Source organism: Halichoerus grypus, chromosome 1 (assembly GCF_964656455.1).
Source record: "Halichoerus grypus chromosome 1, mHalGry1.hap1.1, whole genome shotgun sequence".
NCBI lineage: Eukaryota > Metazoa > Chordata > Mammalia > Carnivora > Phocidae > Halichoerus > Halichoerus grypus.
The window spans coordinates 101,058,126-101,085,289 of NC_135712.1; the positions used below are offsets into that span (position 1 = coordinate 101,058,126).

General features: G+C 39.9%; 1 protein-coding gene and 1 long non-coding RNA gene across 2 annotated transcripts; one reads left to right on the forward strand and one right to left on the reverse strand.

The window, feature by feature from the left end:
* Positions 1-341: 341 nt before the first annotated feature.
* LOC144381417 (uncharacterized) lies at positions 342-27,164 on the reverse strand. The gene is made up of 3 exons (XM_078069625.1): positions 26,957-27,164; positions 6,988-7,118; positions 342-1,403 (listed from the first exon to the last, which is right to left on the reverse strand). Exons 1-3 carry the CDS (start codon positions 27,075-27,077, stop codon positions 1,338-1,340), a joined length of 318 nt encoding a protein of 105 aa, XP_077925751.1. The 5' UTR covers positions 27,078-27,164; the 3' UTR covers positions 342-1,337.
* Positions 6,864-25,088, forward strand: LOC144381419 (uncharacterized). Its single transcript, XR_013446637.1, has 4 exons — positions 6,864-6,973; positions 7,710-7,868; positions 9,412-9,673; positions 23,288-25,088. It is a non-coding gene; the product is annotated as an uncharacterized LOC144381419 (long non-coding RNA).

Genomic DNA, 27,164 nt, shown 5'->3' on the forward strand with positions numbered 1-27,164 from the left:
TCTGTGACCTTTTTAGATAGTTTTTTTCACTCAAGATAATATCCTTGAGGGTTTATGCAAGTTATTGTATATATTAATAGTTTGTTCATTTTTGATGCTAAGTAGAATTCCATGGTATGAATATATCATGTTTATTTAACCATTCACCCATTGATGAAGATGAGGTTTCTTTCCAGTTTTTGGCTATTACAAATAAAGCTACTATGAACTTCTAAAAAAAGAAAAGAAAGCAAACCACAAAAAGTCTTTATACAATATGAATCTGTAGGGGTAGAAATCTTTTCCCTTTTACCCTTCTAGATTCTTTAGCTGGCCTAATAATTAAATTGACATAAGACAGATTAACAGGAGGAAACAAATTTAATTTCATACACACAGGAGCCCTATAAAAAATATGAGACTCCAAGAAGGAAACAAAGCAAGCAGATTTTATACCTTTCAGACAAGGAAATAATAAATTTGTGAAGAATTGACAAGATAAAGGGGTTTGGGCTTGGGGTAGTAAATTAATGAAGAAGTAACATGTTTTGTTTATATAGCCTTCTTTATCCTAAATTCCCTATCTCCAGTGATAAAGATGCCTTCTACCCTTCTGGTAAAGGAAGAGAACATTTCACATAGGAGATTTATTTTCTGCTTTCAGGGAAACAGAGGAGGGTCAGAGTATTCTTCTTGTTCTGGCTGTTTCTTAGGTAACTTTGATTCAAAATAATCAATACGCCAAAGTGGCATATTTTGGGGCGGCATATTCTGCTCTCCTGCCCCACCTTTGAAACTTCCAAGAAGTTTCACAATTCAGAAGCTGATTGGCAGATTGCTCCATTATCTCACTGAACTAGTCTCTTAGTCTTTGAAAATAGGTCGGTTCAGTTAAACAGTTGTGTCTCATTTCAGGGGGCAGTGTTGTAGGTAGGCTCCCAAAGTTAGGCCTATACGGTGTGTGTATTTGCATGAGGTATTTAATAGGAGACGTTTCTTTGGAAATAAGATAAAAACAATGGTTAATGATTGGAGCAGACAATAATCCCAGTTTCTGAGTTCTGAAGGCAGCTAGTCAAAAAGATTTTTATTTTTATTTTTTTTAAGATTTTATTTATTTATTTGAGAGAGAATGAGATAGAGAGAGAGAGAGCATGAGATGGGGCAGGGTCAGAGGGAGAAGCAGACTCTCCGCAGAGCAGGGAGTCCGATGCAGGACTCGATCCGGGGACTCCAGGATCACAACCTGAGCCGAAGGCAGTGGCTTAACCAACTGAGCCACCCAGGCGCCCTCAAAAAGATTTTTAGATGTCAGACTCAAAACATCTTCGGATGGAGTAAGGGCAGGCACTCTGTCCTTACTCTGACAGTGGCACTCTGACAGATTTTCCTGGTTTGCAGTTTGAATATCCCTGGTGATCTTTCTGAAAAGATCACACAGCAACAGTCATAAAGATTATCCATACATGAGCTATTATGGTGATTTCTCTGAAGTTTATATCAAGTCCAATTTTAGCATTCTGGGCTTTGGGAAAAGGGCAGTTTTAGTTCTCAATGATTACAAGGCAAAAGGGTAGGAGAAATTTGGAAATGTTGGTTTAGAGAGTTGTAGCTACATATTGGAGGAAACTAGACACATTCAGGATCCAGTCCAGTTTATAGGTAGACAACAAAACTTCAAAGACAATTAATAGGACTAGAATCTGATATCCACAAGTGTGTACTACAGTTTACCATTGAAACATCATTTTTCTCTCTATAGGTAACCCCATTTCTATCAGAGATAATCAAATCAAGATTAATTTGTTTGCAAATAAGTCTAGTGTTAATAACTTTGGTCTGATTATTTACATAAGTGCAGCAAGACTAGTGATTAACTATATAGACTCTTTTAAAGTCTGTTTTGCTGGAACTTTTCATAAGGAATCTTATGAAATGACAGAAGACTTTACAAAGGCCATAGTGAAAGATCTGTTGGGAATTCTTTATGAAGCAATCAACAAGGAAATTTGGTTAATCTGTGACACACAACATTTTAAGGTGATAAATGCATTTATGACTAGTAACGTTATATATCAGATTTTTAGGAATTTTATACAATTTCTCGAACACATAACATATTAACAATATATATTCACACAAATACAACCCAAAAAAGGTTTAGCATCACTTCTGATTTAATAATGCTTTCCCATGTAATTTAACATATCAAATAAACCTAATTAGTTTTTCATCCCTTTTTACAAGGAGAGAGAATAAATCTTTCAAGATGGTCCAGGGACCCTCTACAAAATCCCAAAGTTAGTTCAAGGCTGAAAAGACTTCATTTAGAATTTGATTTGGGGGGACATTTGTCAAAAATATTAATAGGTTTTAAAAACTTGATTAATAAATCACAGGCTACTGTGAAACAGTACTTAGTTATCCACTTAATGAAAGTGACAACCAAAAACTTTGCAGGAAAATACAGAAAGTTACACAGTAGAAAAAAAAATTTCGTTCTTTTAATAGAGAAGACTATCTTCTTAAGTAATCAAAGACCTGATAAAGGGAACATGAAGCACAGGAAATTATTTTGACAAAACACAAAATCTTTGCCTTCTAGGTAGATTACTCAAAAGGTCAAGAAAAACCTTCCACAATTTTATCAAGAGGAGACTAATAGTCCAAGAAAACCATCCTTTTAGCAGATGAAAGAAAATTAAGTTTTTGTTTCCATAAATACCTTATTTTAAAAAATGCTTATACTAAATTTATACTATTTTAGCTAGCATGACCACACAAGAAAAATTCTTTCTCTATTTCTCTCTCTCTCTCAAATGATCAGCATTATATTATTTTTCCCTTAACAAAAATACATCTCCATATCTCATACTTTTTCTGAGCCCAAACACATCTTACTTTGCTTGCATAGTGTTGTTTCCTTTACTATCTCGTATATTAATTAGAATTCTTAACTGTTAAAAACCTTAATTTCTAGTATGCAATTGTGAACTGTTATACCAGTATTCTATAGATTGGTAAACCCATTAATGCACTTCATAACCTCTAGAAACGTATGTTTTCTTACAGTACAATTTTTTTAATGTGGCACAAGACATGTTGACTGACAGATCCAAATATGTTTAGTTTCTCTGCAATAAGAAGTCAAAAGTTGATAAACCTATGTTCAATAATTAATGTTTCTGTATTTTATCTTACTTGAAAATGACCTAGATATTCAAGGAATTTCCATCATTTAACTTAACTTAGCAAACCTCTGAAGGCAAAAGTTACCACAGAGATTTGGGAAACTTTAAGTAGACATATCATAAAAAATAATTATCATTGAAAAATTCACTTAAAAATTTTTATCTTGCTTGCATTTATTTAATTCACTTGTTCCTTTTTTTTTTTAAGATTTTATTTATTTATTTGAGAGAGCGTGCACGTGAGCAGGGAAAGGAGCAGAGGGAGAGAGAGAATCCCAAGCAGACTCTGCACTGAGTATGGAGGCCCACCTGGGGCTTGATCTCATGACCCCAAGATCATGACCTGAGCCAAAATCAAGAGTCCAACACTCAACCGACTGAGCCACCCAGGTGCCCCTATTTCATTTGTTCTTAATAATCATATTAGATTACTCAAAATTTCATGAGATATTAAAGCAGCTAGCCATTATCTTAAGTTATTTTTCCTGCTGACAAATTTTATAACAGAGATAATATGAACTTATTTGACTTTTAGTAAACCTAGGTAGAATGCCATTAACTGTTTTTAAATGCCAATAACTCTAAAGACATTCCTATTTTGATTAAACCAACTAACTTAAACTAGCCTTTATTTACTAAAGGTTATCCTAGATGACATGAACTTGAAAGCACTTGGGCTGACTTCTATTATACTTCTGAGAGTTTTGAAATATTTAATTTGATAAGTGCTCATCTTTCTTTAAGCCAATTTAATAGGGCTTTACTACAAATTAATTTTGGAAATACCATTTGCAGGTAGGAAAAATAAATCACACACTTATAACATACATAGATAAACATACATAAACACACAGGCAGATACAAACTGAGACCTTAGAGCTTTCATTCTAAAATGTTAGCCATGAATCAAGTACAATAATATAAAACTCATGAGTTTACAAGTAACAGTTGGATCCAAATTGTGTTTCTGGCAGTTGGAATAAGTTAAGTTTACCCACTCATATGGCTAAATTTTTTACTATTTGTGGAGAAGACTTTTAAGATTTGTATTTGCCTTTGACAAATAATCTTATGAAAGCTGTAGACTAGAGTTTGAGCAAGAGAGATGTCAGAGCAGATTGTATTTTTAAAAGCCTCCCCCACACACTTTTTTTCCTTCAGTTTCTCGTGATTGTGGACAGTATTTTAGTTATCTCCTATGGTGTTTATATTTCAAAGACATGGTAAGACTTAACACCACAAGGGACAGAGAAAGAATGCAAGTTTTTACCTGAAGTCTAAGGTAATTACTATTTAAATTTTTCTCTTTTTTTTTAAGAGCAGGACAAATGTGTTTCCAAGGGCCTGATTTTTTACAACATTTGAAAATGTCTGGAGGCAAATAGGAAAGGCTTTCTGCGGACTTTAAGTTGTTATCAGAGTTATGCTTTTGTTTCTTTAAAGATTCAAGTTGCAAATGAAGAATTGTCAATTTCAACTCCTTTATTTTCTCCTGCATTCCTGATAGCTTTCTTCAAAGAACTGGGGAGCTTCTCCCATTATAATGCTTAGAGGTTGACTAGCCCACCCAATCACACTATTTTGAATTTGCCTTTTCACATCAGGGAGAAATTTTCCTACCAAGGCAGAAACTAAAAGATTTCTATGTTCTGGAGCTTCAGTGCAGTATGCCTTTGAAAAATCTGTATAAAGCATTCAACAAAGGCCTTTGGATGCTCTCCTTCTTTCTGAATGTACAATTCAAACTCAGACCATTTCACCTTAGGGGGAAACTTCTATGGCAGCTTCTATCAGCCCCTGAACATCAGCCTCCAGCTGTTCTATTTCCTGATCATTTGTAGGAGGGCCTGAGAGAAATTCTAGTCATGTGTTTCCTCTTTGAGAGGGGGTTTTCTCCAGGGGGCCATCTGCTCTGTCTGTTAACCACAGTATAATCAAGGGTGGGAAGAACATCCTTGCAGCTAATCAAGGTCCTTGTGAGTGGGGTTGTAAATGGCCACTAATCTTTTTTTTTTTTTTTAAGATTTACCTATTTATATCAGAGAGAGAGCAAGAGAGTGAGCACATGTGTAAGATGGGGGGAGGGGCAGAGGGAGAGGGAAGGCAGTCTTCCCACTGAGCCAGAGCAGATGTGGGGCTCCATCCCACAAGCCTGAGATCATGCATGACCTGAGCCAAAACCAAGAGTCTGATGCTCAACCAACTGAGCCACCCAGGTGCCCCTAGCCACTAATCTAATTCCTCTCTAAATTTGGTAGTATCTTCTGAAATTGGAGGTAAAAGGGCTTTATAGTTTAAAAGATCTGTTGCTTTCCAGAGGGCATGAATTCTTCAGGTGGGGCTGGAGGGTTCCGGATTACATCTGCAAATGATATTGCATAGAAAGGCCTAAGACTGGCAGAGCCTGATTATAGAGACCTGGAAAGTAGGAGCAGTTTGAAGGGACAGCAAAACAAGTCTGCTAAATTTACTTCCTGTTGCTACTGCTAAATACACTTCCTGGCTTTCAGCATTTACATGAGTAACCCATAGACCCTGGGCCTAGAGATTAGGCTGGAGTGCCATCTGTAAATCTTGTAGGGAAAGGGAAGTTAAAACAGGCAGCTAGGTGTTTAAGGGATTTTCTGGGGAAGGAGGAAGAGTTTGGGGAGCTAAGGGAATTTGCTGAGGAAATGGGGCTAGATTTTCAGAAGGGGAATTTATGTTGAATGTGGATTTTAATTTTTTTCTAAGTCTAATTTCTGTTCTTTCATCTTGTTAGTCCCAAAGGCTAGCCATTATACGCCTTTGAATCCACTTTTTAATTTGATCTTTCCATAGGTACCAAAATGACAACTGTTCAGAATGAGAGCTCTCTTAAATATTTTTCAAATACAGAAGGTTTTCCAATTCAAAGGACCCATCATTGATAAGTAGGATCTTATATTAATCTCAATACTGACTCAAGCCAAGAACCCTTTTATGGCACACAAGACGTAAATAGTGTCCCAAAAGAGAGTACAAAAGATGCAGCGCCAGAAAGTTCAGAAAGTTCACTCCCGGTTACCCTATAAAAGCAAAGACTCATGGTCACAGGCAGTGAGAATGGTGTAATGAAAATGGTGTCTCCAGTTTCCCATGAGAACATGAGATGCCTCCAGGTACAGACCTAAGCAGGTGCTTTCAAATGGAACTTTTCCAGCACCATCAAGACAATAAAGGTCCTTTATGGGCTGGAAACTTTTGCAACAAACTCCCCTAAGAACTGGCACAGCCAGACAAAGAAAGTGCTGTTTGTAACTGCGTTTTTTAGAACCCTCATCTATTCAACTGGCCACCAAATGCAAGCTGGCGTGTACATCTTCTGGCTGGCAGAAATCTGAGAGAATATTCCCACTAGTTACAAAGCTAAGCTCTCAAGACATAGAACAAGATGAAAGAAAAACTTCATCCAGTTTTTACACAGGGGACCCACAGCAAAGCTTCTCTAAGTAGATGCTGTCTGTTGAGAACCGTGAACTCACCGGTCTGTGAGGCTGGCTCAAACAATAGGTTTATAGGACCCATGCCTGTGTTGCACTCTGTGGTTTTCTTTGTTATGACAAATGACACAAAAGACAGAGACAAAAGAAAACGATGACGGTCTCTGGGAGGAAAGCGATCAATAGAAAACAAGAGTACTCATAACAAACCTTTACCAGAGTTGCTCTACCCAAAGGACTAGTGCACACAAATATTCTCTCCTGCTAATCTAAATTTAGAAAAAGAACTCTCACCACTGCTTCCAGCAGACCTTGCAGGCAGAGAACTGGGAGACGGACATGGTAAGAATTCTCACCTTCTGTGGGCTCCCGTCAGAGGTCCCAGGATCTCTGAGCTGCTGCAGCCAGTGGAGAGCTCCACATTGGGCACCAGAACTGCAGAGGTGAAAACCTTTTTCCTTCTTCCCTTCTAGGTTCTTTGGCTGGCCTAATAATTAAATTGACATAAGACCAGTTAACAAGAGAAAAACAAATTTGATTTTGTACAGATGAGAGCCCCATAAAAAATATGAGACTCAAAGAGGTGACCAAAGCAGGCAGCTTTATACCTTTCAGACAAGGAAAAAATAACTTTGTAAAGAATTGACAAAATAAAGGGGTTTGGGCTTGGGGTATTAAATTAGTGAAGAAGTAACAAGTTTTGTTAATATAGTCTTCTTGGCCCTAAATTCCCACTCTTTAGTGATAAGAGTGCCCTCTACCCTTTTGCTACAAGGGAGAGTACCTTTCACATGGGAGATTTATTTCCTGCTTTCAGGGGGACAAAGGAGGATCAGAGAGTCCTTCTTGCACCAGCTGTCTTTGAAATAACTCTAATTCAAAATAATCAATATGCCAAAGGGGCATTTTTGGGAGTAGCATATTCTGCTCTCCTTCAATTCCAGTTTCTTAAAGATTATACAAGATTGTCAAGGAATACACCAAAATGTTAGCAGGGGTTATGGCTGATTTTTTATTTTTTATTTTTACTTTTTTGGAAAGAATCGATACTTACCTGTATTGTGCTCCATCCACTCAGGGCCAAATCTGATAAACCGTGATAATGGGGTCAAGGGTGCTCAGTGCAGTGTGGATGCTTATGAAAGAGAGTTCTTTCACACAACAGAGCCCACCTGAAACCAATACCTGAAGTCCAAGACACAGTGAAAGGCCAGCAATGCAAACATTTGGATAGAAGGTAAGCTCTCACTTTCTCTGATCACAGCAAGTAAGAACAGGGGCTTTAGTTAATGTTCACTTGGGTGCCAGGCTATGTGTTAGTGTTTTTCATAGATGGTCTCATTTAAATCTCCAATACTCCTGGGGTGCCTGGGTGGCTCAGTTGGATAAGCGTCTGTCTTCAGCTCAGGTCATGATCTCTGGGCCCTGGGATGGAGCCCTGTGTCAGGCTTTCTGCTCAGCAGGGAGTCTGCCTCTCCCTCTGGCCCTCCCCCCACCCCTCTCATGCTCTCTCTCTAAAATAAATAAAAACTTCTAAATAAATAAATAAATAAATCTCTAATACTCCTATGAGTTAGGTACCCATATTATTCTCATTTTATATATGGAGAAACTGAGGCACAGAGTGGTAAAATAACTTCCCACAACACAACTAACAAGAGATGGAGCCAGGATCCAAATGTACACAATGATTCTAGAGTCCACATTGACTATGACACTCTCCCGCCCATTTAAGGGAAGACAGGGGGAAAAAATATCCATTGTATACATCTCATCCTAGAGCCACCTGCTAAAATGTCCTTGGTGGAGAATTAGGCAGCATACTACCTAATGGGAAAATTCTGGATGGGGCCTGTAGGAGCCTTCTGGTACTGGGCCTGGCACTTATTAGCTTTGTAACTTTGGACAAGTCATAAGCCCTCCAAGCTTTGACTTCCTCATGCATAAAAGGGAAATAAAATGACCTGCCCTGTAGGCCTTTAAGGATAGCTGTGAATAGCTGTGAGAAAAAACACATAAAATTTTTGTGGAAACTGTCAAATGCCATACAAGTAAGAACTATTATTAGTCATAATACAAACATGGAACTCTGAGAGTATTAAGAATGGACACCAGATTGCTCTGAGAAGCTCCCAAAGGGTTATTCTCAAAGGAGTATATCATAGTATCCCACAGATATTCGCTCCAGCCGCGGCCTGACAATAGTGGTGTGTCATATGGAACAGGCACCTGATTTGCAGCACAGGGCAACACACGATATGGAAACACCTACCTGTGAGTAATGGACACTGAGGTGAGCTGAATAGCAGCATTCACGCAACCCAAATCCTGGCCTGGAAAGCCATTCAGAGAACTGACTCTGATATTCTGACAGTAAGGTCTATCTTGGCTCATACGGAAGATCATAATAGGTTAATGATGGTGCCCACCACATTCCAGGCCCTGCCTATGCTAGGCCCCTCATAAACATCTTCTCAAAGACTCACAGCATACCTACTATTATCCCCATTTTGCAGTTAGGAAAACTGAGGCTCAGAGAGGTTAAGGGGCTTGCCCACCAGATAACTAAGAGATAATGAGAAAATTAAGGGATGAAGACACAATTTTATTAATCCATTTCTGTTCTGATAAGGTTATCTAAAATCTTCTTTGGTTTAGTCCCTCCAAGATGAAGATAATTAAGAAATCATATTATTTCCTAGGTTCCTGTGGACATGTTAGATAAGTAAAACTTATATTGATCAAAAATATGACCAAAAATGCTTTGTCACTTCCCTCAGAAAAAGATGTGGTCTACTTTGCCACCCTCTGGAAACTGGCCTGTGACTGCTCTGACCAAGAGAGCATGCTGGAAGAGACTCTCCCAGTTTCAGGTCCAGCCTATAAATGGCCTGGCAGCTTCCACCTCTCCCTCTGGAATCCAGTGGAGAAGCCCACCTGGAGCAGAACAAAGGCCCCAGCCAACAGCCAGCCCAACCTGTCCGTCATGTGAGAGTTACAGAGGCACTAGATCCTCCACCCCAGTCTAGCTACCCCAGCCAGGTAACGTCACGTGGACTGAGACAAATTGTCCCCAAATGGCAAAACTGTATACAAATGAAGGACTGTTACTGTTTTAAGTGACTGGATATTAAGTTTTGAGAACATGTTACATAGCAATGAATATCTTAAGATTGACTTAATAATTTTACTTCTAGAAACTTATCTTCAGGCAATAATCAGGAATGCAGACAAAGGCTTACATTCCAAACATTTCTTTTTTACTTTCTTTTTTATATATATATATTTTTATTTATTATTATGTTATGTTAATGACCATACATTACATCATTAGTTTTTAATGTAGTGTTCTATGATTCATTGTTTGCATATAACACCCAGTGCTCCATTCAGTATGTGCCCTCTTTAATACCCATCATCAGGCTAACCCATCCCCCCAACCCCCTCCCCTCTAGAACCCTCAGTTTTTTTCTCAGAGTCCATAGTCTCTCATGGTTCGTCTCCCCCTCTGATTTCCCCCCCTTCATTCTTCCCCTCATGCCATCTTCTTCTTTTTTTTTTTTTTAAACATATAATGTATTATTTGTTTCAGAGGTACTGGTCTGTGATTCAACAGTCTTACACAATTCACAGCACTCACCATAGCACATACACTCCCCAGTGTCTATCACCCAGCCACCCCATCCCTCCCAACCCCACCACTCCAGTAACCCTCAGTTTGTTTCCTGAGATTAAGAATTCCTCATTACAGTGAGGTCATATGATACATGTCCTTCTCTGATTGACTTATTTCGCTCAGCATAACACCCTCCAGTTCCATCCATGTCATTGCAACTGGCAAGCTTTCATTCCTTTTGATGGCTGCATAATATTCCTTTGTATATATATACCACTTCATCTTTAGCCATTCATCTGTCAATGGACATCTTGGCTCTTTCCATAGTTTGGCTATTGTGGACATTGCTGCTATAAACATTGGGGTGCACGTACCCCTTCAGATCCCTACATTTGTATTTTTGGGGTAAATACCCAGTAGTGCAATTGCTGGATCGTATGGTAGCTCTATTTTCAACTTTTTGAGGAACCTCCATACTGTTTTCCAGAGTGGCTGCACCAGCTTGCATTCCCACCAACAATGTAGGAGGGTTCCCCTTTCTCCGCAACCCCGCCAACATCTGTCATTTCCTGACTTGTTAATTTTAGCCATTCTGACTGGTGTGAGGTGGTATCTCATTGAGGTTTTGATTTGGATTTCCCTGATGCCGAGCGATGTTGAGCACTTTTTCATGTGTCTGCTGGCCATTTGGATGTCTTCTTTGGAAAAATGTCTGTTCATGTCTTCTGCCCATTTCTTGATTGGATCATTTGTTCTTTGGGTGTTGAGTTTGATAAGTTCTTTATAGATTTTGGATACTAGCCCTTAATCTGATATGTCATTTGCAAATATCTTCTCCCATTCTGTAGGTTGTCTTTTGGTTTTGTTGACTGTTTCCTTTGATGTGCAAAGGACATTTCATCTTGATGAAGTCCCAATAGTTCATTTTTGCCCTTGCTTCCCTTGCCTTTGGCGATGTTTCTAGGAAGAAGTTGCTGTGGCTGAGGTCGAAGAGGTTGCTGCCTGTGTTCTCCTTTAGGATTTTGATGGACTCCTGTCTCACATTTAGGTCTTTCAACCATTTTGAGTCTATTTTTGTGTGTGGTGTAAGGAAATGGTCCAGTTTCATTCTTCTGCATGTGGCTGTCCTATTTTCCCAACACCATTTGTTGAAGAGACTGTCTTTTTTCCATTGGACATTCTTTCCTGCTTTGTCGAAGGTTAGTTGACCATAGAGTTGAGGGTCCATTTCTGGGCTCTCTATTCTGTTCCATTGATCTGTCTGTTTTTGTGCCAGTACCATACTGTCTTGATGATTACGGCTTTGTAATAGAGCTTGGATTCTGGAATTGTGATGCCACCAGCTGTGCTTTTCTTTTTCAACCTTCCTCTGGCTATTCGGGGTCTTTTCTAGTTCCATACAAATTTTAGGATTATTTGTTCCATTTCCTTGAAAAAAGTGGATGGTATTTTGATAGGGATTGCATTGAATGTGTAGATTGCTCTAGGTAGCAGTGACATCTTCACAATATTTGTTCTTCCAATCCATGAGCATGGAACGTTTTTCCATTTCTTTGTGTCTTCCTCAATTTCTTTCATGAGTATTTTATAGTTTTCTGAGTACAGATCCTTTGCCTCTTTGGTTAGATTTATTACTAGGTATCTTATGGTTTTGGGTGCAATTGTAAATGGGATCGACTCCTTAATTTCTCTTTCTTCTGTCTTGTTGTTGGTGTATAGGAATGCCACTGATTTCTGTGCATTGATTTTATATCCTGCCACTTTACTGAATACCTGTATGAGTTCTAGCAGTTTTGGGGTGGAGTCTTTTGGGTTTTCCACATAAAGTATCATATCATCTGCAAAGAGTGAGAGTTTGACTTCTTCTTTGCCAATTTGGATGCCTTTGATTTCTTTTTGTTGTCTGATTGCTGTGGCTAGGACTTCTAGTACTATGTTGAATAGCAGTGGTGATAGTGGACATCCCTGCCGCATTCCTGACCTTAGGGGGAAAGCTCTCAGTTTTTCCCCATTGAGAATGATATTTGCTGTGGGTTTTTCATAGATGGCTTTTATGATATTGGGGTATGTACTCTCTATCCCTGTACTCAGAAGAGTTTTGATCAAGAAAGGATGCTGTACTTTGTCAGATGCTTTTTCTGCATCTATTGAGAGGATCATATGGTTCTTGTTCTTTCTTTTCTTAATGTATTGTATCACGTTGATTGATTTGCGGATGTTGAACCAACCTTGCAGCCCAGGGATAAATCCCACTTGGTCGTGGTGAATAATCCTTTTAATGTACTGTTGGATCCTATTGGCTAGTATTTTGGTGAGGATTTTTGCATCCATGTTCATCAAGGATATTGGTCTGTAATTCTCCTTTTTGATGGGGTCTTTGTCTGGTTTTGGGATCAAGGTAATGGTGGCCTCATAAAACGAGTTTGGAAGTTTTCCTTCCATTTCTATTTTTTGGAACAGTTTCAGAAGAATAGGTATTAATTCTTCTTTAAATGTTTTGTAGAATTCCCCTGGGAAGCCATCTGGCCCTGGGCTCTTGTTTGTTGGGAGATTTTTGATGACTGCTTCAATTTCCTTAGTGGTTATAGGTCTGTTCAGGTTTTCTATTTCTTCCTGGTTCAGTTTTGGTAGTTGATACATCTCTAGGAATGCATCCATTTCTTCCAGATTATCTCATTTGCTGGCATATAGTTGCTCATAATATGTTCTTATAATTGTTTGTATTTCTTTGGTGTTGGTTGTGATCTCTCTTCTTTCATTCATGATTTTGTTGATTTGGGTCATTTCTCTTTTCTTTTTGGTAAGTCTGGCCAGGGGTTTATCAATCTTATTAATTCTTTCAAAGAACCAGCTCCTAGTTTCGTTGATCTGTTCTACTGTTCTTTTGGTTTCTATTTCATTGATTTCTGCTCTGATCTTTATTATTTCTCTTCTCGTGCTGGGTTTAGGCTTTATTTGCTGTTCTTTCTCCAGCTCCTTTAGGTGTAGGGTTAGGTTGTGTATTGGAGACCTTTCTTGTTTCTTGAGAAAGGCTTGTATTGCTATATACTTTCTTCTTAGGACCGCCTTTGCTGCATCCCAAAGATTTTGAACAGTTGGGTTTTCATTTTCATTGATTTCCATGAATTTTTAAAATTCTTCTTTAATTTCCTGGTTGACCCATTCATTCTTTAGTAGGATGCTCTTTAGCCTCCATGTATTTGAGTTCTTTCCGACTTTCCTCTTGTGACTGAGTTCTAGTTTCAAAGCATTGTGGTCTGAAAATATGCAGGGAATGATTCCAATCTTTTGGTACTAGTTGAGACCTGATTTGTGACCTAGGATGTGATCTATTCTGGAGAATGTTCCATGGGCACTCGAGAAGAATGTGTATTCTGTTGCTTTGGGATGGAATGTTCTGAATATATCTGTGAAGTCCATTTGGTCCAGTGTGTCATTTAAAGTCTTTATTTCCTTGTTGATCTTTTGCTTAGATGATCTGTCCATTTCAGTGAGGGGGGTGTTAAAGTCCCCCACTATTATTGCATTGTTGTCGATTTGTTTCTTTTGTTATTCTTTTGTTATTAATTGGCTTATACAATTGGCTGCTCCCATGTTAGGAGTATTTACAATTGTTAGATCTTCTGGTTGGATAGACCCTTTAAGTAGGATATAATGTCCTTCCTCATCTCTTATTACAGTCTTTGGTTTAAAATCTAATTTGTCTGATAGAAGAATTGCCACCCCAGCTTTCTTTTGGTGACCATTAGCATGGTAAATGGTTTTCCACCCCCTCACTTTCAATCTGGGGGTGTCTTTGGGTCTAAAATGAGTCTCTTGCAGACAGCATATCAATGGGTCTTGTTTTTTTATCCAATCTGATACCCTGTGTCTTTTGATTGGGGCATTTAGCCCATTTACATTCAGGGTAACTAATGAAAGATATGAATTCAGTGCCATTGTATGGCCTGTAAGGTGACTGTTACTGTATATTGTCCGTATTCCTTTCTGGTCTATGTTACTTTTAGGCTCTCTCTTTGCTTAGAGGACCCCTTTCAATATTTCTTGTAGGGCTGGTTTCGTGTTTGCAAATTCCTTTAGTTTTTGTTTGTCCTGGAAGCTTTTTATCTCTCCTTCTATTTTCAATGACAGCCTAGCTGGATATAGTATTCTTGGCTGCATATTTTTCTCGTTTAGTGCTCTGAATATATCATGCCAGTCCTTTCTGGCCTGCCAGGTCTCTGTGGATAGGTCTGTTGCCAGTCTAATGTTTCTACCATTGTAGGTTACATATCTCTTCTCCTGAGCTGCTTTCAGGATTTTCTCTTTGTCTCTAAGACTTGTAAGCTTTACTATTAGATGTCAGGGTGTTGACCTATTTTTATTGATTTTGAGGGCAGTTCTCTGTGCCTCCTGGATTTTGATGCCTGTTTCCTTCCCCAAATTAGGGAAGTTCTCTGCTATAATTTGCTCCACTATACCTTCTGTCCCTCTCTTTCTTCTTCTTCTGGGATCCCAATTATTCTAATATTGTTTCGTCTTATGGTATCACTTATCTCTCAAATTCTGCCCTCGTGATCCAGTAGTTGTTTATCTCTCTTTTTCTCAGCTTCTTTATTTTCCATCATTTGGTCTTCTATATCACTAATTCTCTCTTCTGCCTCATTTATCCTAGCAGTTAGAGCTTCCATTTTTGATTGCGCCTCATTAATAGCCTTTTTGATTTCGACTTGGTTAGATTTTAGTTCTTTTATTTCTCCAGAAAGGGCTTCTCTAGTATCTTCTATGCTTTTTTCAAGCCCAGCTAGTATCTTTATAATCATCATTCTGAACTCTAGTTCCGACATCTTACTGATGTCCGTATTGATTAGGTCCCTGGCAGTCGGTACTGCCTCTTGTTCTTTTTTTTGAGGTGACTTTTCCCATCTTGTCATTTTGTCCAGAAGAGAATGGATGAATGAGAGAACAAAATGCTAACAGGGTAACAACGACCCCAGAAAAATACACACTAAACAAATCAGAAGAGACTTGAAACTGGGGGAAAAGAAAGGGAAAGAAAGAAAAAAGAAAAAAAGAAAGAAAAAGATAAAGATAAAAACAAACAAACAAAGAAAACAGAATATGATCAAATATGATCAGGCTGGTGCATAGATCAGTGCCACACACTAGATTTTGGGTGTATTTTGGTCTGTTAGAAGAAAGTGCCTCCCAAATTTTTAAAGAAAGAAAAACTTACATATGTACAAAAAGAAGGGTAAATACAATGAAGGGATGGAATATGACTGTAAAGATGAAAATTATAGAAGATTTTATAAAAGGAATTGATAAGATAAGAAGTTGGTTGAAAAAAGAAAGAAGAGGATTTAAAAAAAAAGGGGGGGTGTAGATAATGTGATCAGGCAGGAGACTAGAACAAAGCCATACACTAGAGATTTAGGGTATATTTTGGTCTGTTAGAAGAAACTGTATCCCAAAATTTTAAAGAGAGAACAACTCATATATATGTACCAAAAATAACTTTAACTACTATGAAGGGATAGAATATGACTCTAAAAATGAAAAATAAAAAAGATTTTTTTAAAAAGGGATTGATAAGATGTTGGTTGAAAAAGGGAAAAAGAAAAATTCAAAAAAAAAAAAGAAAGAAAGTTAAAAAAAAGAATTAACTTTGAAATACTAAAGAATCATGGTAAAAAAAGCCATGAATTCTATGTGCAGTAGTCCCCTAGCTCTGGAGTTCTGCCATTCTCATTGATCAGTAAACTTGGTCTTGGCTGGCTGTTCTTGCTGATCTTCTGGGGGAGGGGCCTGTTGTCCTGATTCCCAAATGTCTTTGCTGGAGGTGGAATTGCCCCGCCCTTGCTGGGTCCGGGCTAAGTAATCTGCTAGGGTTTGCTCTCGGGAGCTTCTGTTTCCTGCAAGCTTTCGGCACAGCTTTGGAGGATGAGAGTGAAAATGGCGGCCTCCCAATCTCCGCCCCAGAGGAGCCGAGAACTCGGGGCCCCACTCCTCAGTGAGCCCCAGAGAAAAGCAGTCAATCACTCTCGTCTCCCCAGTCTCCAGTCACACTCCGTGCTCACCCGGCCTGTGACTGAGCATTTCTATCTCTGGCGCACGACCCTGTTTGGAGTCTCCAAACCCAGCAGATCCCTGCAGTGCGCTCCTGCGCCACTCCTCCCGGGGAGGAAGGGGAGTCTCCCCAGATCTGCCACTTGTTGGGTCCCTGCTGGAGGAGCAGTGGTCTGACTATGCCGTGGATCACAGTTTATGGCAACCCCGAGCTGAGAGCCCGCTCCTCGGCTCCATCTCTGCAGCCAGCTTCCCTGCTCCCATACCTGGGAGCTCTACTGCACTCAGGCAACCCCGGTCTTTCTGTGACCCTGAGGGTCCTGAGACCACACTGTCACAGCGAGGGTTCCACCCCCTGCTCAGCCACTGGAGCGACGTCCCTCAGCGGACCAGACTTCTAAAAGTTCCGATTTTGTGCTCTGGGGCTCTATCACTTGCCAGAAGCGGCCAACAGAATATTGGCCCCGCCGTCTATCTTCCTGAATATCGCCTCAGATTCACTTCTCCACACGTCCTACCTTCCAGAAAGTGGTTGCTTTTCTGTTCAGAGAGTTGCTGCTATTCTTTGATCTCCTATTGAGTTCGTAGGTGTTCAGAATGGTTTGATCCCTATCCAGTGAATTCCTGGGACCAGACAAAATTTAGGTCTCCTACTCCTCTGCCATCTTGCTCCTCCTCCCATTCCAAAACATTTCTTGCAGGGTAGTTTCAGAGAACTTTAATATCTAAACTAGGAAAATGATTGTGTTGATCATAGTATATCTGTTAGGAAAGTAAATTAAATGTTAGCAATATAGGAGAGTACTTATGATATACTTTTAGGTGGAAAGAGTCATACAAGGAACTATGCATATAAAAAGGAATAAAAAGTTAATAGTGTTTTTCTGGGCAAAAGAATTATGAGTGATTTTATTCTATCTTCACATTTTTGTGATAATTTCATCATCAGAAAAAATAAACCTTAAAAATAAGAAAGCTATCAAGTTGCAAAATCTGTCCATAGATGAAATAAATTTCAAAAGAGAAAGTTCCATTAACTACAGTTTCAAAGTTTTTTATAACCACTTTATTAAGGCATTCAGCAATATTGATGTTGAATCATCTGCTATTTCTTATCATTGACAAGCCAATAGGCAGTTACATTGTAATTTTATAAAAGTCAGCAGGAAACAGACCTATTAGCAAAGGGCTTTGATAATCCAAAAACAAGATGTAAAAATCTTGAATAATTAAGCAGTTCTAATGATGTGGCAGAAAGTAAAATAATGAAGGAAAGGCTTCCAAAAAATCAGACTAACATCCCTGAAAGCCTGTGTCCTGCCAGGAGCTTTCCCACAGCCATGCCATTTCATCCTGTCAACAGCCTTGTGTGGTAGGTATTATCCCCATTTTATAGACGAGGGCCCTGTGGCCTCGACTGAACCTCTTACACAGCCTGCAACTGCACAGCTGGGAGTCAGGCCCAGTGCACAGGTTCTTCCCACACCACTCCACAAAGGTTAGGGTTCAACAATTTCATGGGACAAAAAAAATCTATCAAGCATGTAAGGCGGTTTGAAAAAGCCTTTCTTTTACTCTAACACAATTAATGAAATATTTAATTGGACTTTTTAAGCCTCTTTAGTGGGATCACTTTCTTGTTGCAGAATTTGAAGCAATCCTAAAAAAGTCAACGCTTATTTTGTGAGAAGCGTAGACTTTTCTTGAGCAATTGAAAGGGGTTTGGGGGAGGAGGACCAGCCTACAAAGCAGAGGTAATTACAACACAGGTCCTGTCCTTGTCCTCTCTCCTCTCTCCTATAGCATCTCTTCAAAGCTCTCCCTATCTTTAGCATGACTGAGGCTTTTAGTAAGCTGGAATCTGGCTGTGCTTGTTGGTTTTATTTGCTATTCACATTTGTTTTATTTTGTTTCCAATAGGCTATATTTATTTTGGGATCCAAGATGTGAGAAATCAGTACCACAGAGAGGCCCCACAGGGCATCTGACAGGGTAAAATGGAGATAGATGTCAACCAAGCCCAGTGGTTTTTGTTTTGTTTTGTTTTGTTTTTTAAAGACAGAACAAGGGATCATGGGGTTGGGGGGCAGAAGCAGAGGGAGAGGGAGAGACAATCTTAAGCAGGCCCCACACCGAGCGCAGATGCAGGGCTCCATCTCATGAACCTGAGATCCTGACCTAAGATCATAACCTGAACTGAAATCAGGAATCGATGTTTAGCTGACTGAGCCACCCAGGCGCCCCTGGTTTTTTGTTTTTAAAGAAGAGTAACTAATAGTAATAACAGCTAAGATTTCCCTAGTGTTTATATGCATCAGCTCTGTAGTATGCACTTTATGTGTGAACATTATCCTATTTCATCCTCACAACTCTAATTTTGATCGTCGTTTTACAGATGAAGATGTCAAGGACCAGGACACCAGATAGGTGGTGGTCAAGGTATGAACTGTTTGTCTGATCTCAGTCTTGGCTTCTAACTGCCAGATGGACTGCATTAGTCAGGGCTGGGGTTTCAGAGAGAAGACTATTCTTTCTTTCTCCATCAGCTCCAGAGGGAACCCTGAGTATGAGCAATGGGAGAAAGGCCATGGCTGGGAGAATGGAGAAATGGGAATCCCAGTGGTGCAAGGCCCAGCTGGAAGGTGGCTTTCCCCAGACCCAGGGCTGCTTGCTTCCCAGTACCAAAGTGCTAAGTACCTTGAGCCTTCTTTTAAGATGTATTTCTATTCATTCACCATTCCCTATATCTGAAGGGATATAAGGTAGTTCATAATGATAGACAAAATAGAACATGAAGCAGGAAAAATGAGTGGACCTTTAAATATTCAATGGCCAATATAAAATCATGATCAGCAATTGTCACAGATCACAGTGTTCATTAGATTGAAAATAACCCACAGCTCAAGGCCAGCACAACTAATGCCAACATTAGGATCAGGAAAATATTTTCTCCTGAGAGCAAGGTGGCACAGTGCATCTGCAAAGGATTAAATATTACACAGCAGAAGAGTGTGATGGAGCATGCAAACTCTACAGGCAGACTGCCTGGGTTCCACCACTTTCCAGCTGGGGAGTCTTGGGCAAGTTTTCTGCCTGTGCCTCAGTTTCTTCATTTAGAAATGCGGACTGGGGAAACATGGAGGATTAAATGAGATAATGGATGCAAAGCCTTTAGAATAGTGTCTGGCACGTCGAGGGCCTGTGTGTACTAATGTTACCATGAGCCTGGTTTGAAACATAGCAGATACTTCTTACCAGAGGGCCCCTGTACCCATTGCTTCCTCTGCCTGGCACATTCTCCCCACAGGGGGCTCACTCCTAACCCTCCTTCAAGACTTTGCTCTTAATATCACTTTCTCAGTGAGTTTCCAAACAACACTATTTAAAATAAACTGAGCTGCTTTCCCTACTCATCTCCTGCAAAGTAACAGCCTAAGATCTTCTGCCCCAATTCATTTTTCCTCCTTCTCATGCTCAAATAACCAATCACATTATTTCCTTTGTTTTTTGTCTCTTTTCCTCCACTAAATGAAGGCAGGTTTCTGTTTTATTCACTGCTCTATTCCCAACACCTAGAAGAGGGCATGACGTGTAAAGTCCCAATAAATATGTGTTGAATGAATCAATGAACAAATTTATCACTGTATAGTCAATTGCAAAGGTCCCTTTGAAACACCAGTAAGGGTAAGTCAGTCAAAAAGTGAGCCTGTAAGTTGTCTGGACTTTTCAATCATCTGGTAATAATTTGAGAGACTTTGGAAGTCTTATGAAACTTTCTGGTAACAAAGGTAATTCCCCACAGATTTTAGGTGGCATGTACTGTTTTATATTCTTAGGTTGAGCTCAGAATCAGCGATTAAGAGTCACTTTCAGCAGGGGCACAGCTAGATGGAATAGTCAAAATGTGGAGTAAGAATAAAGCATTATTGGAATCAAATCATCACTCTGTCAGTTCTTAATGGAGCCAGTCCAAATAAATCACAGGTGTTATCATCCAGTTCTCTCCTGACAGCAAAGCAAGGACAGGAAAGCCAGTTATTAATGAGGACATCTTATTTCATGCATCAAAGGAACTCAAAATCCCATGCTTCCTAACACAAAGGCAAGTGTTAAATGTGCAGAACTTGGGGAGAGACACCAAGACACGTGGGGCTCCTGCTTAGCACTAATAGTTCCATGTCTGCACAGGCCTCTGCGGTTAGCAGCCATCTTTTCAATCAGTAGAAGGCAATCCAGCAGAACAGAAAACATGCCTCAGAAAGAATAACAGAAGTCAACAGATCAACGAGGTGAATCAAGCTCCAGGTGGAGCTGGGAAACTTCCCAGTCCCAGAGGCAGATTGACCCGTGTCATCCACTTGTGGTGATAGGCCAAACTCAAGCAGTTGCCATTTCTGTACACCACTTTTTAGCCAAACCAAAAGGTGTGGGGAGGTTTTGGCTTTCCCATGGCTGCAGTATGAGAGCTAAGAATATTTCCATGATAAATGAGATTTCTTTATAAGGTATTCAGAAAAAGAAAGTTGGATTGACTAAGGCTGCATTCTGAGCATTCTAGGGTTGTCCTTATCTTTGTTCATGTCAATTGTGGCCTGAGCACAGACCTCACTGAGGTTCCCAACACGAGAGAGAACTGTGTGGCATGAATGGATGGTTGTGAAAGCACCTGTGCTTCACGGCCCACAAAGCCATCCCATGTCCTCAGCTCACACCAGCCCAACCTCTTTCCACTTGGGCCTCTACTCCAGTCTTCCGACCCTTAGTTAAATTCAACCTCATCTTACTCCATTCATTCTTTCTTTTTTAAGTGTGATTCTTTTCTCACAGCTAAGCTCTATAGCTTAAGGGACAGGGACCACATTTTACAATTCTTCTCTTGCACCCAAAAAACTGGGCACCATTGCATTAACATAGAACATTAACATAGAACATTGTGAATTAACACATAACATTGTGAATATAACATGTAACATTCAACCATTGAATTAACATATAACATACGTTATATAACATATAACAAGTTTAAGGTATACAATGTGTTGATTTGATATGCTTATATATACTGTGATGTGATTATATTACAGGAGCATTAGTTAACACCTCCAATGCTTTTATCTGTTCACAAAAACCAATTCAGTTTCATTGACTTTTTCTATTGTTTTTCTAGTCTCTATTTCATTCATTTCTGCTCTGTTATTTCCTCCCTTCTCCTAACTTTGGGCTTGGTTTGTTCTTCTTTTTGTACTTGCTTGAGGTGTAAAATTAGATAAAGATCTTTTTTCTTAATGTAGGTCTTTACTGCGATTAACTTCCCTCTTAGAACTGCCTTTATCTCATCCCATAGGTTTTGGTATACTGTTTCCATTTTTGTTTGAAGATTTTTTATTTTGCTTTTGATTTCTTGGATCCATTGGTTGTTCACAAGCATATTAATTTCCATATATTTGTTAATTTTCATATTTTATTCTGTTGTTATTGATTTCTAGTTTCATACCATTGTGGTCAGGAAAGATACTTAAGATTTCAATATTCTTAAATTTGCTAAGATTTGTTTTGTGACTTATCATATGATCTATCCTATTGATTTTCTGTCTGTATCCATTGTTGAAGGTGGGGTATTGAAGTCCCCTACTATTATTGTATCACTGTCCATTTCTCCCTTCAGTAGTATTTGCTTAATATATTTAGGTGCTCCAATGATGAGGGTACATATAATTGTAATATCATGTTGATGAACTGACCCCTTTATAATTATATAATGACCTTTTGTTTCTTATTACCACTTATGGCTTGAAGTCTATTTTGCTGATATAAGTACAGCTACTCCTGTTCTCTTTTGGTTTTCACTTGCATTAAATATCTTTTTCCATCTCTTCACTTTGAGCCTATGTGCATCCTTAAAGCTGAAGTGAGTCTCTTGTAGGTAGAATGCAGTTGGGTCTTGTCTTTTTATCCACTCAGCCACTCTGTCTTTTGATTGGTGAATTCAATCCATTTACATTTAGAGTAATTATTGGTAGGTAAGAACTTACTAATGCCATCTTGTTTATTACTTCCTGGCTGGTTTATAGTTTCATTGTTCCTTTTTTCCTTTCTTTCTGCCTACCTTTGTGAATTGATTTTCTGAGGTACTCTGCTGATTCCCCTCTCTATCTTCTGTGAATCTACTATAGATTTTTGCTTTGTCGTTACCATGAGGCTTACATAAAATATCTTGTAACCAAAACAGTCCATTTTAAGCTGAAAGCAACTTCAATTGCATACAAAAGGTCCACTTTTACCCCTCCTTTTGTTTTTGATGTTATAATTTACCTTTTTATATTATATATTCATTAACAAATGATAGTAGCCATAGTTATTTTTAGTTCTCTTGTCCTTGGACCTTATACTAAAGTGTTAACATACCACGATTCTACAGTATTAGGAATGGTCTGAATGTGACTATACACTTAGCTTTACCAATGTGTTGTCTATTTTCATATTACTAATTAGCATCCTTTTGCTTCAGCTGGAAGAACTCCTTTCAGCATTTCTTGTAAGGCAGGTCTATTGGTGATAAACTCCTTCAGCTTTTGTTTGTCTGTTAAACTCTCTATCTCTCCTTCTTTTCTGAAGGGTAACTTTGCTAGATACAGTATTCTTGATTGACCAGTTTTCTTCTTTCAGCACTTTGAATATATCATCCCACTGACTCCTGGCCTGTACGGTTTATGCTAAGAAATGCACTCACAGTGGGGGGCACTGAAGCATGCAGAGCACTGGGGGTGCCTATGGGCCAAATGAAGGGATCCACTAGCATTCATGTCCCTTTAATGCCCCCCAAGAGTTCAATTTGCTGCCCTCCCAGCTTTTTCCTACCCCCTGCTACTCCCAGTCATGGAGTTCATGACTTAGTACTCTGGATAGGGTGAAAGAGAAATGAGCCTCTGTGGCAGGGTCCCACACAGCTGGGGAAACCAGATGCTCACTCACATATTCCTTTCACTCCACAGGAGAGATCACAGGCCAAGAAGATCTCTCTTGGCCCTAAGCTGAATTGCCTCGGGGGAGGAGTGATACAGGTAAAGTCAAACTGTTCCTCTTACCCTTCCAATGCATCCAAACTCCTATTTTGTTTGTTTGTTTGTTTGTTTGTTTCAATGGCATGCTGGCACTTCTCCACTGAAACTTGGCTCTTTTGTTTGTGGATGATTGTCAAAGACAGTGTTTTCCAGGGGCTCCTGGACTGCAGCCAAAAGAGGCTAGGTCACTACAGAGTCCACAGTCGGGACCAACGTCCATATGCCTATTACCTGTACACAGATGGGCAAGACTCTTCCCAGATCCCGTGGCATATGGTACTGGGTACTAAAGCTCCTACCAAGGCACTCTGATGGAGGTTAAATTGTTGTTATTGGGAGAGAGACACAAACGAGGGGGATCTTAGTCAACCATAAAGCTGACATCACTCCCCAAACAGAGCAGCCCTGTATCTCTCAGCAAGCTGGGCAATTCAAGAACAGAAAACTATAGACATCCCAGCTCTCTTTACCACAAAACTATTGGATCCATCAACTACCTAACTCTTAACCTCCAGCTCCATTTCTTCAACTTTCAGCTTCATCCCTGTCCAGTATTTCTTCTAAACTTTGAACTCTGTCCCGTTTTCTATCCCATGCTTGCCCTTTGGATTTGAAATGGACTTGGCTTCTCTGATTTGATCCCCTCCTTACTCTCTGGCTCCATTCATCCTAAGTATTTACTCTAGGATGTCAAGCCCAGGCTCCTAGGACCCAATCTGTCATTCTCCACCACTCTTGAGCTCATCTAGAGTTCCCCTTGGGGAGAGCTGGGAAGAGAAGATGATGGTTGGACATGCTACAATTATCATGAACACAGTCAGAAGGGGAGGGTACAGTTCTCCTCCCTGTCTGCTGCTCCTACCACCAGCATCAGCACACCTTTCCTCGTCCTGGATGAGTGAGAAGGAACAGTGTGGCTGAGCTCACCACGACTGGGGCAACATGGCATGAAAACATGGCATGAAAATGTACAAGACTACAAAAGCTCTGTGTGTCTCATTCCTAATTGCTTCTTCAGCACATGCCAGGGTCTAACATGTTAGTAGGTTCTTGATAAATTTGTTGATATAATTAATCAGGAAAAGAGTGGTACTATTTTTGACCTACATCTCATTGTCCTTTAAGAGAATTTAAGTCAATAAACATGTATGTTCCAATCATGATGTGAGGCCCTGCAAATATACAAATAGATCAAATGAGTTACATGTGGTCTTTCCTCTCAAGAAGTCTACAGCTCCCTTTAAGCACAAAAGCAGACCCATTTTAGACACTGTGTTAAGAGTTTCACTAGAGGTATGGATGAAGTACTACGGGCGCACAGAGGGCACTGCATGGTATAGTATGCTTATGTATGTATAGTAATTTATTCTGTTCAAGTTGGGAGCCTGCAGGGGAAAAAAAAAAGTGACATTTGAGCTGGGTCTTGAAATATGAAGCAGTATTTCAAAGAAACTTAAAATGATGAGATTGAAACTGACCACATTAGGACTGTATGAGCAACAGCCCCACCCTGACAGCAGAGTGGCGTTCAGGGCGGCTCGTGACCCTCTGGCAGACAGAGCTAACTGCTGACAGCAGTCTCTAGCACAGAGAGTCCAGGACACGCTTGAGATGTCCTGTCAGAACCATGGGGAGCACAAGGGGACAACTGCAACTCTCCCCAAAGGTCGACTAATGATCCATGCAGCTCAAACTGGAAAATGTCTCAGGACACTCATCAGTTCTAAGGCTCTCTCCAGGGTTTCTGGGCTATTCTGAACAGTCCCTGGGGATCTAAGTCAGACGAGGACAAGTCTGGTTCCTCAGAGAGTCCCTGGAACCATCCGAGCCTCTAGACATGGCTGGCTCTCTGTGGTCACTCCAGGAAGGGATCTCCTGTAGCAATTCCTCAGCTCCTGAGACCACCAGAGAATAGAGCTTCCCTGGAGACCCAGACTGGTCTGCACGTGTGTAGACATAAACTAGGGGATACCCTCTTACCTGCAGCACTTATACAATCAACAGGATATAGGCTGGGATCCAGATACTGATGCCCATATGGAAAGAAAAAGTCTACGACCAGTAAGAATGTGATGGGGATATATTAAAGCCAGAAGTTTCTCTCTCTTGAATAGAAAATAGCAACTCCACAGAGCAAGAAGCTAATTATACATAATTAAAAGGAAATGAGACCCCAAGCAGCACTGAATGCAGGTGACCTGGAGATCCTAGGAAAGCACCCCAGGCTATGAATCAGGACATTCGTCTATCTCCCTAAACTTCATCAGGGCTCCAGCGGCAGCATTGCTACTTACTGTTTGCCTACGGACAAATCACGTTTTTGTTAAGTAAAGAAGTATTATCTACTTAAAAAGATAAAATCTTTAAAAAAAAAAAAAAGTTGGGGGGGCGCCTGGCTGACTCGATGGAGCGTGCAACTCTTGATCTCAGGGTTGTCAGTTCGAGCCCCATGTTGCATGTCGAGCCCCATGAGAAGTTACTTAAAAAAATAAAATCTTTAAAATAAATAAATATTAAAAATAAATAAATAAATAAATAAATATTATCAATAGTATTATCATAATAGAGGAAAGAATCCATTCGCAAAGGAAAAATGAGCCTCATTTAAATTATCTCTATTATGAACTAGAATTGATGAGTAACAACAGCCTCTTTAGTAGTATGTAAGTTTCAGTTTTCAAGATACTTTCCCATTCATCATTGTATATAATGCTCATTATCCCTGGTAAGGTGGGTGAGTAAGACACTAACAGAGAGGCTACCTGGACCTCCCACTGTTTCATAGCAAATCAGGAGTCAAGCCCAAGAATTCCCAATTCCATGGTTTCTTAATCCTGGCCATGTGGCCACTGAGAAAAGCACTGTGATCCCAACTCATTTTACTTAGCTATTTCCAGATTTCATCTGTGAGTTGCTTTCCATCTGGTATTTCTCTGGTGACAAACTGCTATGCTCAGCATTCAAAATACCTAACTTCTTAATACCTACTACATACTTTATGAAAATGTTTTGTGGTAGTGTCTGAAACAAATAATACTCACCTTTATTCTGTGTGTTCCCTTTTGTATCTGGTAAGAGGAATGTAAAATAAATGATCTTTGTATCAGGCTTGTCTGAAATCACAATTTGGATGAGCGTATGTTTAGGGTAGATAGGACATGCTTGTTTAGGGAGTTCTGAGGAACAATTCATCACAATTCAGACTTGTAAAAAATTCCATATATTGCCTTATTTTAAAATCTGAATTCAGGGGGCGCCTGGGTGGCTCAGTCATTAAGCGTCTGCCTTTGGCTCAGGTCATGATCCCAGGGTCCTGGGATTGAGCCCCACATCGGGCTCCCTGCTCAGTGGAGAGCCTGCTTCTCCCTCTCCCACTCCCCCTGCTTGTGTTCCCTCTCTCGCTGTGTATCTCTGTCAAATAAATAAAATCTTTTAAAAAAAAATCTGAATTCAGGGATCAGGAAGGATGCCAGTGAAGTCTTTAACTGTTTGCCATTATATGGGAAGTGCCTGGTGCCCACCCCTGAGCAAGCAGGCACTCCGTCGGGGAATGCCCACTGGCCCACGGCACACCTCGCTTCTGGTCACCAGCATGCTCACCATCATCTCCAGTCAGGATATGTGCCCCCTTCGCCACCTGGTGTTGCACTTGCAGCTTTGTCTTGTCTAAGTTCTGGCTGGGGTCTCTGTAATCAATTAGCACAAGCTTGAAAAGAAGCATCGGCCCACATGTTGGATGGGTAATAAACTTACACAAAATCACAGAGGGATAAATGGAAAGCCCAGCAACACAGCTTAATGAAACTTG

Coding starts and splice junctions, on each gene's coding strand:
- LOC144381417 (XM_078069625.1), bottom strand. CDS start 27,077: ATGCTTCTTTTCAAGCTTGTGCTAATTGATTACAGAGACCCCAGCCAG. Junction 7,119..26,956: donor TATCCTGACTGGAGATGATG/GTGAGCATGCTG, acceptor TTTAATTATTAG/GCCAGCCAAAGAACCTAGAA. Junction 1,404..6,987: donor CTGACGGGAGCCCACAGAAG/GTGAGAATTCTT, acceptor TGATCTTTTCAG/AAAGATCACCAGGGATATTC.